General features: G+C 42.3%; 1 protein-coding gene and 2 pseudogenes across 1 annotated transcript; 2 read left to right on the top strand and 1 right to left on the bottom strand.

Annotated features, from left to right (window-relative positions):
* Positions 1-854: 854 nt before the first annotated feature.
* Positions 855-2196, top strand: LOC130136729 (RPM1 interacting protein 13-like). Its single transcript, XM_056306961.1, has 3 exons — positions 855-940; positions 1806-1892; positions 2018-2196. Exons 1-3 carry the CDS (start codon positions 899-901, stop codon positions 2165-2167), a joined length of 279 nt encoding a protein of 92 aa, XP_056162936.1. The 5' UTR covers positions 855-898; the 3' UTR covers positions 2168-2196.
* Positions 2197-4303: 2107 nt separating this feature from the next.
* LOC130136753 (nascent polypeptide-associated complex subunit alpha-like protein 2) lies at positions 4304-6517 on the top strand (annotated as a pseudogene).
* Positions 6518-7321: 804 nt separating this feature from the next.
* On the bottom strand, positions 7322-13367 carry LOC130136742 (uncharacterized; annotated as a pseudogene).
* Between the last annotated feature and the right edge of the window lie 978 nt (positions 13368-14345).

Genomic DNA, 14345 nt, shown 5'->3' with positions numbered 1-14345 from the left:
CCAGACATATCGGTCTGTATGGTACGGACAGCACTGCTCAGTGCCCATTCCTAATAACATCTTAAACATCACTCCTTAATAAAATTAATATTACCAAAACCTCAAATCACGCTTACTCCATAACTAATTTTTTTTGTCACAAAAACTCCCGAACCGGTACATCTATACCGCATTTAACTTAAAACCGTGAATGCGTATACATTTATCCCATCACAAAAATTTCAAATCGGTACACCCTTGTCAAGGTCATGCATTTCCAAATCAATTTACCCATCTCTGCTTACCCCGGAAAAATTTCAAATTTATCACAATTTGAGGTTAATGTGATACGGATTTATCATTTTTTGAGCAAATGTGCACAAAGTGTATTCGTCGAATTTCTTTGTGACTCAAAATTAATGGGAATAAATGCGACACAAATATTCAAATTTGAGAGTTTTGGTGATACAAAATTAATCTGGGTAGATATAATACGAGTACACCGGTTCGAGGTGTTTTTTTTATGGCATGAGCATTTGAAAATATATCTTGGGGATCCTCGTACTCGCGTGGTGGAGCCAAACGGTCACCGTATCTCCTCTCCCCAGTGTTCGAAATCCCACTCCCTCTCTTTTCTCTCTCCATCATTCAGCGATCTTGCATTTCGCCCTCCAAACCCTACTCGCATCGCAGGAAGAGGAACCCTTTCCTCACACCATGGCGAAGTGCTCGCCGTTGTCGGCGACCTCCGGCTACGCCGGCGTGACCCGAGCCCGGATCAGGCAATGTCCTCTGCGTGACGAGGGACGAAGACGTCAAGCTGCTCTGAAGAGACCGAGGACTGCTTCATCCTGCTTCGAATCCTTGCCCGACCGCATCTCCAGGCTCTCCGTGGCGATGGCCGAGGCTGGTGGCGACGATGGGTCCAAGGGACCTCGTCGTCATCGCTGAGAAAGGACAGGTGTCTGTGCTCTTGTCGCGAGCTGCTCCTTTTTCTGTGTGCTTCGCTTTGTTTCGTGCTTGACTGTGGTTTTCTGTGTGCTCTGTTTGGCTGCCGCCGAGTGAATCTGTGGGCTGTCTCTATGTTCTCGTGGGTTTGACTGTTTCGACGAAGATGGTCTCCATGTTTGTCCTGTTTCGCTTGTGGGCGAACTGATAAGAATAACGTATGTTGAGAATCGTTGGGAATATACTCAGCTAGTCATGGAAATACTTGGGTAGAGTAGGTAATTTTGATGACGATTAATTCACTGTATAATTTGAACTGCAGCTGCTTATTAGCTGTGTTTGGTGTACTTAGGATTGTTAGAGCCTGTCAAATGTCAGAATTGGGGATTACTGCGACTAGTTGAAACCGATAGCACAAAGAGAAGGGAGAGGTAACTAAAGAAGATTTTGAGAAATTTATATGGGCTCTTGACCCGGATACCATTTCGAGTTGACTGCATAATTGACTATTTCAAAAAGTTCAACTCGTCGGAGAGGGTCGTATGTGTCTTTCTTTTTTATGCTTGAGAATGGAGTGCTATCCTCATATGTAGTTGTTATCCCTATTACTTGAAAGTCGAGAACAGATTTAATTGATCGTGGGACTGGACTTCAAGTCTATAGTGTCAGGAAGCAATCACAATTTTCTAGTTGCGGCTTATGATGATGCCTATCTCACTTCTTTTTACTAGCTTAGTCAGATGTTGCATTGTGTATTATTTGGTTCCCTGAAATTTTGTGCAAGTATCTTTGAAGAGTGTTTCCATGACTATTTCTTTTCTCAGTTGATAATGATTTAAGCATTTCGATTGCTAGTTGCTACTGATGATTATGGACAGGTAGTTTGTAGAGACTTCCTGCACTCAAGGCATCTTTGTCAGAAATTTCCTCTTGCAACTACGCCCCATGAAAGATACTGCGAGCTGGTACTGACCACACATGAATCCTGCGGCCAGATGATTGTTCTCAATATTAGCTCTCAACATTTGTACTTGTAATTGAACCATGGAACCGATCCTAACTTTGTTCATTTTTGCTTTGCTTCATGCAGTGCTACTGCTATGTATGCGATTCAGCTGCCCCTGTAAGAAGTGGTCCAATAAAGGCCATTGTGATGCCACAGAGCACGACCAAAGGTGGAAGTCAAAGAGGCAGAAGAAATCGAGGAAAAAGAGGGAAGGATAAATGGTACTGGGGTTGACTCTCTATATTGTCTGTTTTCTTGCTAGTTCGTGGTGAAAGTAGTGGATACTTCTGATAGCATCTCGCCGGCATACAGTGAGCAGCATTGTGCTCTTTCCTTTCTGATGATCAATTCATGCTCTTGCACTTCTGTTGATCAGCTGATCATGTCCCTATTTTTGCCCTTTGGTTTCCGCCATTGACCTTGTGCTCATGAAAGGGTAATTTGTATAGGACAGCTTTTGGAATCAAGGAACTTGATTGTACAGTCATTTGATCCGTTTTGAAGCAGAAGGTCCAATTTCAGAATTTGGTGGGATCAAAATCGTTATTTTAGTTAAAATTCATTGTTTGCCTGCCAGATTTTGAAAGTGGACATGCATGAGTTTGACACTTGAATTTGCGAGCTGCTTCAGGTAAGCTAAATGGAGATCAGGGAAGCTGGTCACATGCTGTTATATTTGGTCCAACGGCTCGCGGCTCATATTCCGTCCGGGACTGGCTCCATTTGCTATGCCTAAATGTTAACCAGAGTGCAAAATATCCATAGGGAGCTGAGAAAACTGTGTGCTTAGAGAATTTCATATCATTCTGTCAACATGGCATAGTGATTTTGTGCTCTCAACCTGCAAATTCTGCTTCTGTGTTTAAGGTATTTTTTGCTTCCTAGTTCCTTTTGAAGCCTGTGTTAAATTATAGTTTACATGATCTTCTGTCTGTCTGAAGAAATGATTCATCGAAATAATGCGCTGCCAGCTGATATGTTTCCCCGATTATAAGTGAACACGTGTATGTTTGGTGCGGTCTGGTGCTCAAACCAAATCAAACGCTCATGTACCATTTGAGAAAAGAGAAATTGAAACCAGACCAAAATTTGATGTAGTCAGGAACCAAACCAGGTCGAACCATATTTGTTACTCCTTATCTAATCTGGAAACCGAAATAAACCGTTTGTTTCTTCTTTCATCTTTTTCTCCGTATTTTTTAGGGTCCTATCATGAGGTTAAACTTTCACTGACTAAGTTCAGAAGATGCATTCATTCCATGAAGCAAACCAAAGTCTACACTTACAACACAATTCATAAATTCACAATGAATATCAATTCTTCTTAAAAAAAGTGCTAGCTCATCTATAAATGATAAGAAAATTACTGGCTATACAACATAGTTTCATGGTTCGATTTGGCTTTACTTTTCTTGAAAACCAACCAAAATCACAAATGACGGGTTTAGTTCAGCTTTGGAACCATTTTTATTGAAATGGTTTGGTTTGATTCGGCTTAACGGTTTGAACCGTTATTTGCTTACCATACCTTCAGTGTTACTAACTCTCTTGAAAAGTAGTGATGTGGTTTCGCTTTGAGCCTGTAGTGATTAATACAAACGCACAAAATGCAATGAATAGAATATAACGAGGTATGGGCGAAATCGAGACCGAGAATTAATTTAAAAAACAAATTGCGACGTGTGTATCACGAACACATCTTGCGTTACAAAATAGACAATTAACAAACACACGCTTATCGACGAATTGAACATCGGAGATTTAGGTCCGATAACAATAAAAATGAATCGTTATTCATTTGAATTTGGCAAGCTTACACAAGTTCCATTAAAACAATATTAATTGGGAAATATAATAGTTGGATCTGCTTCAATTTATATGGGCTCATGTGACACTAAATATACGGAAGTTCAATATGATGGCTCATAAAATCATCAAGTTTGTATAAGATATCACATCGTTCGAGAACCCTAGATACCTGCTTCTGAGTAAAGGATCGTCAACAAGGGCATTCTAGTGGTATCCACCTAATCTGAAATTCCACGTCATCACAAAAAGAGGGAGAAAATGAAAGGGGGAATTAGGCAATTTAGTGGACGAATCTTGTTATACATCTGACCAAGTCTAATGTACTGAATTCTGATTAATAAATCGGAATTTGCAAAAAATTGATGTAAGCAGAAATGTTCATGGAGGGCCGACCTGACTCCGACCCGACCCGACCCGGTTGAAGCAAACCCTTATCCGGGACCGCTGACACGGACAGAACTCTGGAACAAGTAAATCTCGTAACAGTCCATAACCCTATCGCTTCACCTTCTTTCAGCTCTTGGCTCTCTCTCGAACTCGCAGTCCTCCCCGCACGGTGAAATGTCACCGGCTTCTGTCGTCGAACCTGCCGGACCTGAGACTGAGCAGGTCCTCGAGCCTGAGAAGAAGCCTCAGGTACTTCAAATTCGCAAGCTTTTTCCCGTCTGCTGGGTGCGGAACGCCTGGGGGCGGAGGGGGTGGTGGTTGGGTTCCGGTCAACTGTTCGTTTTTTTGGTTTCAGAACGACGAACCCATTGTCGAGGACGTGAAGGACGACGATATGGGACGAGGTGAGGACGACGATGAGGATGATGACGACGACGACGATGATAAGGAAGATGCAAATCGCTCAGGGTCTTTTTTGTTAATTCATTTGGTCTTTACTTTTGGGAGGTGTTTGTGTGATTTTGCTCGGTTTTGGCTTTGTAGCTGTTTGAAGTTTGCTGATTCGTATACGGGCGGTCGCTATTTTTCATTGGGAATGGAGTTTGTTCATGTGTTTGAGGAGGATTGTTTTGAATCGGAGGGGATTGTTTTTCGCCAAATGGGATGGCTCGGGAGAATTCTGAGGTGTGACCTTCGGAGGGTGTCTAGTGTTTGTTGAAGTCGTATTGCGAAAGTTGATTTTTTCAGATGAAGTTCTTTTGAACTTACTGGCCTACTCTAGTTTAGGTGGAGCAAATGCAAGTGCTCTGTCCAAGGGAAATCATTGTAGGTGGGTAGGATAATCCCAGCCATTCTTTCATCTCTAAAAGGGGTGTCGCTGTTGCGAATGTTTCCACTTTTGCATTTTCAACAGAGAGCAATGATTGTGATACTAAGTTTGTCTGTTTAACTGAAGATACAGATGTGTGCTACTTTTTATTTGTGGGATAGAGTGTTGGGTGTGGCGAGGGCCTGCTCAGATTTGCTAATTTGTACTTTTAGTAAAAGAGATCACGCTTGATAGAGACCATAGAAAGACAGTTCTTTGGTTTCTGTTTTAGTTAGAAATCAACTCAGTAAACCACATAGAGATTTCATGATATGAAACTTTCTGCTTTTGGATTGGTTTAATTAGCTCACTGGATGCAAACATACAAACACAAGTCTTAAATTTCTTTATAGTTCGCTGAAGGCTGGTTCCCTTTGGGTTTAGTATGTGAATCAGGAAGTTGTTTCAGTGAGTATAATTGGATTTTATGTTTTGGCTCAAGCTTATTGGTGCAGTTTTTGGGTCTCTGTACGGTATATACTTGCAGTCTGCTTGAGCCATGTAGGATTGTTTTACTGAAGCTTCTTGAAAATTCCTACAAATGCAAATTTCTATTTGATTTTGTCAGCTGCTGCTTTGGGATTTAAGAATCCAAACAACATGAATGTGCAGGTGCAAATGGGGGTTCAAGCAGAGCAGAAGTGAGAAGAAGAGTCGGAAGGCAATGTTGAAGCTGGGCATGAAACCTGTGTAACTGGTGTAAGCAGGGTCACAATCAAAAGAACTAAGCAGAACGCGGAGTACTTTTCCTTTCAATTCTCTGTCATGCATTTGATACTTCATCCTTTATATAATTTAGCAAAACTAGATGAAATCTGAATTGTGTGGGTCACATTGATAGATGGCACTAAATGGTGTCCGGTGGCTATGGAAGATCCACTTATAGATGAATCTGAAAAATGGAGGGTCTTAGTTCGCTTATAGTTGAAATTGTTTTGCTTACATAAACAATGGCATGTTATTAAGAACAAATTCTGGTGTTTCAGGGTCCTATTCTTCATCTCAAAGCCCGATGTCTTCAAGAGCCCTCACTCTGAGACTTATGTCATATTTGGGGAGGCGAAGATTGAAGACTTGAGCTCACAACTGTGCAGACAAGCTGCCCAGCAGTTCAGGATACCTGACATGGGATCTGTGATGGGCAGGACCGACACTTCAGCCACACAGCCCCAGCAGCACAGGCTGATGAAGAAGAGGAAGAGATCGATTTCGAGAATGGGGTTGAGCCCCCGTGACATTGACTTGGTGATGACCCAGGCTGGAGTTTCGAGGAGCAAGGCCGTGAAGGCTCTCAAGACACACAATGGGGATATTGTTGGTGCTATCATGGAGCTTACTACCTAAAGAGGGTCTATCAGGGTTTGTTGTCTGGCTTTTTTTGGTGATGAGCTTTGAGAATTGTTTAGGTTTATTCGGTTGAATTATTGCAGCATGTATTCGCTTTCTGTATCGGCCCCTTTATTCTTGAACTCGTAGAAGAGAAATTAAAACAAGGGCGTTTTGTCAACAATTCACCTGAATATTGTAAACATGGCTGTACCAAATCTCCTTTTCAGCTTCTTGGAAAGATATATAGTGACTAGTCTACGTTATTGAGTAGCCATTGATCACATGCGTCTCACTTTCCAGTCGCAAATAGCCTAACAGGTGAAAACTTAATTGCTTCAGGCGATTCAAACCGAACTCGAAACTGAAACCAATGGGGATAAACGGTCACGTTTTGTTTGCACTGTGATTTGGTTTCTTCACTGTGGACTGAATTTGGTCGAGAAATGGTCAAGGTCTAAGTACTAATCATAAACTTGGCTTCGCTTCGGCAGGCACTGTAGCAGGCTCGTTTCGTCATTTTCCACATTCACATAAGGCGATAATAATAACAAAGTATTGGTTTCTCCTACCTTATCAATAATTAATGGATGAAAAAAACGTGTTTATCAATCAAGCAAAAAATGGGAAAATAACAAATTAGTCTTACAAGCGTCTTTGGCCGCTGACCCTAATGCAAGTAGTTTGGTTTTTGAGTCGTCAACCGTCTTTAGCCGTGGTCGAGCCAAGCTCGCTCTTGCACAAATTTAAACATGCTGTTGGGTGGACATGAATGCTTGAGCATGCTTAATCTAAGCTCAGTTGAAGCTGAGCTTATTTGATGGGAATAAAGCACGCAACAGTAACTTGTCTTACTTAGCTTCAGAAGAAGCACAACACATGCAAGCGCAACTCTGTCTTATTTAGCTTGAAGTACGCCAGAGCATTCCGGAAAGATATATACAAGTTTCGGAGACCAGCTCCATAAGAGCAATTCACGGGTTCACCAGAGGGTTCTACATAACATAGACAGGAGATACAGATCCAGTAAATCATGAGGTGATCACTCACATCTTGAGGAACACTCAACTCCCCGAGTCAAGGTTCGATATCTCTGCCAGTAATCTCCTCTTTCAGCACATACTCCCAGTCTGATGAGCAGTCCTGCCAACCTGCAGAGAGCGGGGTTTTGAGCTCATCTTTCCTTCGAGAATGGAGTATTTGACTATCTCCAACACCACCGCGTGACTCCATTTTCAACTTGCCACCAGAAAGGGTCGTGTTTTCCTCGGTCAATTTTTCTCTAGCAACTGGTTCATTCGGGGCGCACTCCCGTAGATCAACTGAATCTGGAGGAATCTGTGTCTGATTTTCAGGACTTAAGCCTGGCCCCATTGTTTCAGGATTTTCAATCTGGTCATACCTGAGAAGCCTCCACGGGGTCAGTGCAGCAGATTGCACCTGTTACAGGAGAATTCAGAGAGATTTCAGATGCAAGCAGCTACCATTCTCTTTGGATGCTCCGGCTGTCAATTCTGCAGTCCTGCTGAGATCAGGAGACACTTTCAGAGGCCCTTGTTCCTCCACATTTGGAGTATTTTTAGTACTTAAGTTATGAGGCCAGCAACTTTGAGCTAAAAGGTTGGTGGTAGAATCGATCATGCTGCCAATAGTGCTGACCACAGTCGGACTTCTGAACAGAGGCATGCAGCTTCTCAGGCTTTTCATGGCTCCTTTGTCCCAGCCAACAATTTATCATCTTCGTTTGATTGAATAGCAACTCCAATATCTGATAAGTTCTCCACATCCAAATTATTTCCAAGTAAATCAGCAATAAAGAACCGCTAATTATGAGAAGTTAGGAAGAATCTGATTGGTCAGTGCAAGATAGATATGTTCACGACTTCAGTCCCAACCCTTCCAGTTCATTGGACCTGGAACTATCCATCTCAACTCTCATGCGATTGAAGCGAGCCTTGTAATTCATGGAACATAGAGTTGCTTCCTGGGCCTCTCAAGCCACAAGTTCTTAAATAAGCGTATTTGTGGCTGTGAATCATCCTCAACCTGAAAATTCTCACTGAGAATCTTCTTGATAGCCTCCAAAGTTATCCACAATAGATTTACTCAGTTTCTATTGATCCACTAGCTTATATAGTTCCAACCTTTCCATGGAAGGGGGGTTACAGAGTATTAAAAGAAATACCTGGGTCATGGCATCGCCTTTGTCATCAGGTTACCTCTAGAGGAGGAAAGTTCAGGAAGAACTTTCAACCTTAATATCAAACTCAGTGTATCTTGCCTCTGCTTGTCAAAGGCACAGTGATTGTCAATCTGACTTGAATATTTACTGAAAATGCACTGGCAAGAGGAGGCATATTTGTACTAGCACTCTGTGGGAAAAAACCCAGTTATCCTTTTTCAGCAGAAAACAACCAATCTAGAACGCTCTAACTCAAAACTAGATATTCAAGAATAGGCAGAAGCAAAAATAAATCAATAAACCAGATCAAAGAAGCGGGTTAAAAATGGACTAGCAATTGTAGATGATATCCTGCCAAAGGTAGCTTCAATTCGTATTAAGAATCAACATGTAGGTGTAGTTCACTTAACATCACAACATGCATATTTAATTGCACAACATTTTAGTTATTAGTGTCATGGAATTTAGCAGGTGGAAAAAGGAGATGGTGCCCATACTCTACAGATAAAGCCATCACTTTACTGTGTCATCGCCTTCCTTTTCCATTGTCTATCTGATTCTTGAATAAAACTCGAAGTGTCTTCGTCATGTTAGATCTATCTTGACAATATACTCAGATGGTAAATAGGCCTGTGCCACAAATCTCTTCATAGTTATAGGCCCTTCAGAATATGGTGCAGCACAACGTGCGAGGAAAACATGCATTCGAATTTCCCATGTCCCAATTATTCAGAATGCTTTCAATTGCCTCAACGGCTATTACTTGCGACTGAAAGCCAAAAGATCAAGCCACCTCATTACATATAAACATGAAAACGAACTAGCAAAGGGATACCAAATGCTTGAGATATAATTTCTAGATTCACGAGAAGATTATCACCTAAAGTTCAAAAAGGCTAAATTATCCTCATTGGCAAGTTAGTTGTCATCCACTTTGAGATTATCACCATCCACATTTTGCCGTTAAAGAGTGTCTTTTCATGCTCTAGCAATATTAGCATCAACTAATGTTAGGTAGGAAATTGAAAAGGAAGGCAGGAGATCAACAAGATTACTATGTCAAGATCATGGTGATGCTTCAAAACTCTTTGCACATGGGTTCCTCAGAATTATGTATTTTGGGCTGTAGTCATCTGCTCAACATTCTTCGAAGAACATGCACAAAGATTATCAATCACCTTTTGAATGACATCAGCGTCTCTTTCCTTCAAGTCGCAAGCACCACTTAAACATGAATGGAGAAGTGGAACTCTGAAAGATTATGCAAAGTTGAAACAAGCATCTGTCCATCTACCATTGGTATTACTGGTCCCCTATCCCATTGGGCAAGTCCAGGAGAATTATCTACTGCATTGGTTGATTCCAACACATGCTTCATAGAAAGAAGCAACCTTGAGGTGGATCCATTTTGAAAGAATCATTTTCATTTGTATCAGAGACATGATGGGTGGGCGTGTGCCCTTTGTCAGAGGTCACATCGCCTTCTCCTGAACTCTGCTGTGTGGGATGAGAAAGTTTAGCGCTAGAATCACCGATTGATTCTTGGCACGTAATGCAATGTCCAGCAGATTCCCCGACATCATTAGGAAAACGGAACCTGTTTTGAATCACTCAAGCCAAACATCCTCACTATCATTGGATCTTCCTCTCTGCCTGATGGATTAACAAAGGCATGCAGCACTGAGGGGTGACACTGAAGCTCTGTTACTACATCCACCTTTGTAGAGTACTTTCCTGCGCTTGGTTTATCAGAAGAGACCTTAGTAGGATATAAGGTATTGCCAAAGATCTGAAGGTCCTGTAGCAGATCACAATCGCTTCTGCCTCAGGTTCCTCCCTGTGCTTTGAGTGTGCAACTGCTTTTTCCAGCAAGGAGAGTCCACGACATGTTCAAACTGAAGTAAACCCACAGAAGGGCTCCCAGCAGAATTCAAGGCATGATTTCCTTCGATGGCAAACTAAATCTGTCTAACGTTACATGAGGATTTCCGGTTCCAGAATTGGCACCAGTGTGCTTTTCAGCATACAGCAGAGTACGATGATGCTCCAGTGCTAAATTGAATTGATCCGACGTCAAAGGATCTTCACATTCCAAATTTGCCCCAGCTAAATGATGAAATGCATCTTTCGAATCACATTTGCTATTTGATCGGTCTTCTCATCTTCTAGATGGTATGGTTCCTCAAAGGTAAAATCCCTTTCTCCCTAGTTGGATCCCAAGATCTGCACTATCAAACTGTGATTCACTTCCACGTACTCCTACGAATGGAGGCTTGTTTACACTAGATAGAAGAATCCTAGCATAGCACTCATTAGTGCAGCCTCTACCATCCTTGTGATCTCCTAGAAGAAACTTCACCAGCTCGAGAGCTAAAGCCATCAACTGGGATCCCACAGTGTGCTAAGCAAAGGTTTCATAGCACAGTTCCCATCATTCACGATAGAATCATGCTGTGACACAATTTTCCCCAAGACTGGCACCATCAAGCCGTGACTTGCTTCCAAAAGCTTGCATGGACTGAGGCTCATTTACATTAGACAATATCATGCGAGCATAGAGCTCATTAGCACTATTCTTGTGATTCCAATAGGAACCTCACCAGTTTGAGGGCTAAAATCATCAATTGGGAATCCTAATGTGGTTGCAGGCAACAATTTGGCAACAGAGTCCCCATCATACACACTAGAACCATGCTGTAGCACATTTTTCCCAAGACTCGTGCTATCAAGCTGTGACTTGCTTCCAAAAGCTTTTACAGACCAAGGCTCGTCACATTAGACAGCATAGTGCCAGCATAGAGCTCATTAGCACACATCTCTACCATTCTTGGTGATTCCAATAGAAACTTCACCAGTTTGAGACCTAAAACCATCAATTGGGAATCCCATTGAGGGTGCAGGCATAGATTTCGCTACAGACTTACCACCATTCACGAATAAACTACCACGCTGTGGCACACCTTCCCGAGATCGGTGCCATCAAACAGTAATTTATCACCAGAAGCTTGCAGGTACTGAGGCTCATTTACACTGGATAGCATAATGCCAGCATAGTACTCATTAGCACTGTGCATACCCTTCTCTTTGACCTCCTAATGAAACTTCACCGTTCCCCGAGACAAATCCATCAGCTGGAGGTCCCATCTGGGGGCAGAGAAAAGATCCCAAAATCATATTCCCACCATTCGCACTTGCAACATGATTTGACACAACATTTTCATCTATATGAGCATATGGCCACTGTTTCTTCCCAAGATTCGAAGATAACTTGACATTGCTGCCTGAGGATATGTTTCATGAAACATTCCAGGCAAATCCAAGCTTGATGATGCTGGATGACAAAAACATAAAAGGATGATGTCAGAGACCGAATAAGCATAATCTGGCTGCGCAAGCAAGAAATCGCCTACCATCTACATGTTTTCTGCTTAGAAATCCACCATGCTTTTCCCAACTCCGAAAGACCATCACTATGAGAAGCTCCTGCACGTGTACTCAAGCCATTAGATGTATAATGAAGTCCTCGAGAACACAAGGAGGAAGGAACATATAATCAGATCTCCTGCTTTCTTATCTTCATTTGAGCTTCCATTAGTAATCATAGTCTGTTCTACATAACTAATTCAATTGAAAACAGAGCACAAGAAAACACTATTGGACTCGCTATGTCAGCATATGAACAGCATGCACGAAAGAGATTAGTACATGAAAAACCGTGTACAACAACATTATTACATTATTATCAGAAAAAGTAGAGACGAATGAGAATAAGTATACCTCCATTTGTACAAGTTTCAGTCATTAATGGAGCTGCAATTGGCTCCTTCAAGCAGTAACCCCACCTAAATCCTCACTTTTACCATGGTATCTCTCAGTGCCTGCTCGCTCCAAGGGCCACTTGATTCAACTGTATCTCCCAAACTCACACTTTTGCTTTGATCATCACAAGGCAACTTATCCAAATTTGCATCAAAGGGAGAAGATATCCTGCCATAATCGCGCCTGGAGCAGCCAGCCCAGAGGGAGCACCCTGAACCACCCCAGACGACACATTGAAGGGGTAAACGCATCACTTTCCATGACGGTACCTTCGAGCCATCAGAACACGACCAAACTTATCATTCAATCCAACATCAACAGAGTTCCACGAAGGTAAAGGGGTATTTTCCATCAACAGTCTCCGAACCCGAGTAACCGTAGGCGTTTAAATAAGTCCCGACATCGAACTCCGGTTTCGATGCGGGAAACCAATCGGTTCTTGCACTAGAGGGGTACGGATTCGCCCGGCGTTGCGCGAAGAATTCACGGGTCCTTGATCAAACGGCGGCTGGACGGAATCCACATAAAAAGGAATCGAATTGGGATATTGGTCGAACTGTGGATCGTAAAAAGGCTGCGCGAACGCCGATAAATTCGACGACGCCGGGCACAAGCCCCCATTTCCGGGCCAATTACTTCATCGTTCTTGCTAGACAGATGACTCAGGGGCCAACCGATCAATACCCACAAGAAATCTGCGCCAAAGGAACGAACTTTACGATCGAAGGAGCAAGAAAACAGCGATCAAGCGACAAACACAACGCCATACCGCATCGACATCGTAGAGGGCCAAGTAGTTCCGATTCTCCGGCCAAATTATTCGCGAAAAAGACCACGGAAAGGAGCGAGAGAAACCCGTACCGGGAGAGACGAGAGCTCCGATTATGGTGGAGGGCGGAAGCCGCGAAGGAGAAGCAAAGAGCAGCGTCGTCTCCACTGCAAGAGGAGAAAGAAACGCCTCCCACCGTCTCTCTCACGCCATGGATGACCGTCGTCACTGAAGTCGCTCTCCGCATTTCCTTCTCCCCTCGGTAACTTTTCATTTCGTCCGGCGCCGGGAAATGACGAAAATGGCCCTCTGGATAATCAGGCGCTCGTGGCGCCAGGTCGTGCCGTAAAAAAGGGCATACCTCCTGCCTTAATAGACGCGAGCTAGTTTATTATTTTATAAATCTGCATTAACATGAAATAATCGTTTAATAATAATAATCTGAAAAGGATAACAATAAACAAAAAATAATAATTTTATCCATATTCAGATTTTATTTTTTTCGGTAAGAAAGTTACCTGTTATCCCTAAAACCAAGATCATAGGTGGACTTAGAGGTGAGCATGGATTGAAAGGTAGAACTTAAATTGGATCGAACCGACTATAGGATCTAGTCAAATTCTAGGTTCCCGCAGTTACCAATTAAGTTCCCGGCCCAAGAAAAAGTAGAATCGGTGGCCGAAACCGGAGAACCGGTACGTGAACGGGTTATCGAAGAACCGGATTCTTTTACAAGAAAAATTTTGACGCTTTAAGCAGGAAGATGAAATGGCCTCGTTGTTGGGCTTAAGAAAATTTTACCTTTCGCCCTTAGATAGGAAATCCATTTCATTTGCCGCCTCGGTCACCAGGCTGAACAAAGAGCCAAAGCCGATCATCTAATCCTAAAAACAGAGCGATGAAAAGTTAAGGACTCGAATAATAACTATTATGTTCCAAAAAATATTTTTTTTCTTTTCCTATTCCATGGACAAATGTCTAAATAGAGATAAGCGTTTGATAATAATACGTAATTTCTCTTCTCAAAACATGAATTGTTTTGATAACGATACAAAATTTCCTCTCTTACGCTATTTTCCATTCATCAACGGCCGGCGGCCGCAGGGTGATGGCGGCCAGCCGACAACAGGGAGACAAAGGCGGAAGAATGAGAAGAGTTTTTTTTTTCTTTTTGTTCCAAAAATAGAAAAATATCAAATTTTAACTTCTACTTACGTTTCAAACTTATTTCTGACTAAAAACTTGTCCAAAA

This window comes from Syzygium oleosum, unplaced genomic scaffold (assembly GCF_021117445.2).
Source record: "Syzygium oleosum isolate NSW1041296 unplaced genomic scaffold, Sole_v2.1 Sole_v2.49, whole genome shotgun sequence".
Lineage (NCBI taxonomy): Eukaryota > Viridiplantae > Streptophyta > Magnoliopsida > Myrtales > Myrtaceae > Syzygium > Syzygium oleosum.
The sequence above is the reverse complement of the archived record's forward strand: the minus strand, read 5'-3'. Positions and strand labels throughout refer to the sequence as shown.

Bases quoted from the DNA above. Each gene is read 5' to 3' on its own strand.
- LOC130136729 (XM_056306961.1), top strand. From the start codon at position 899: ATGGGTCCAAGGGACCTCGTCGTCATCGCTGAGAAAGGACAG. The intron at 941-1,805 runs GTGTCTGTGCTC...GATTATGGACAG, and splicing joins TCATCGCTGAGAAAGGACAG to GTAGTTTGTAGAGACTTCCT. The intron at 1,893-2,017 runs GTACTGACCACA...TGCTTCATGCAG, and splicing joins ATGAAAGATACTGCGAGCTG to TGCTACTGCTATGTATGCGA.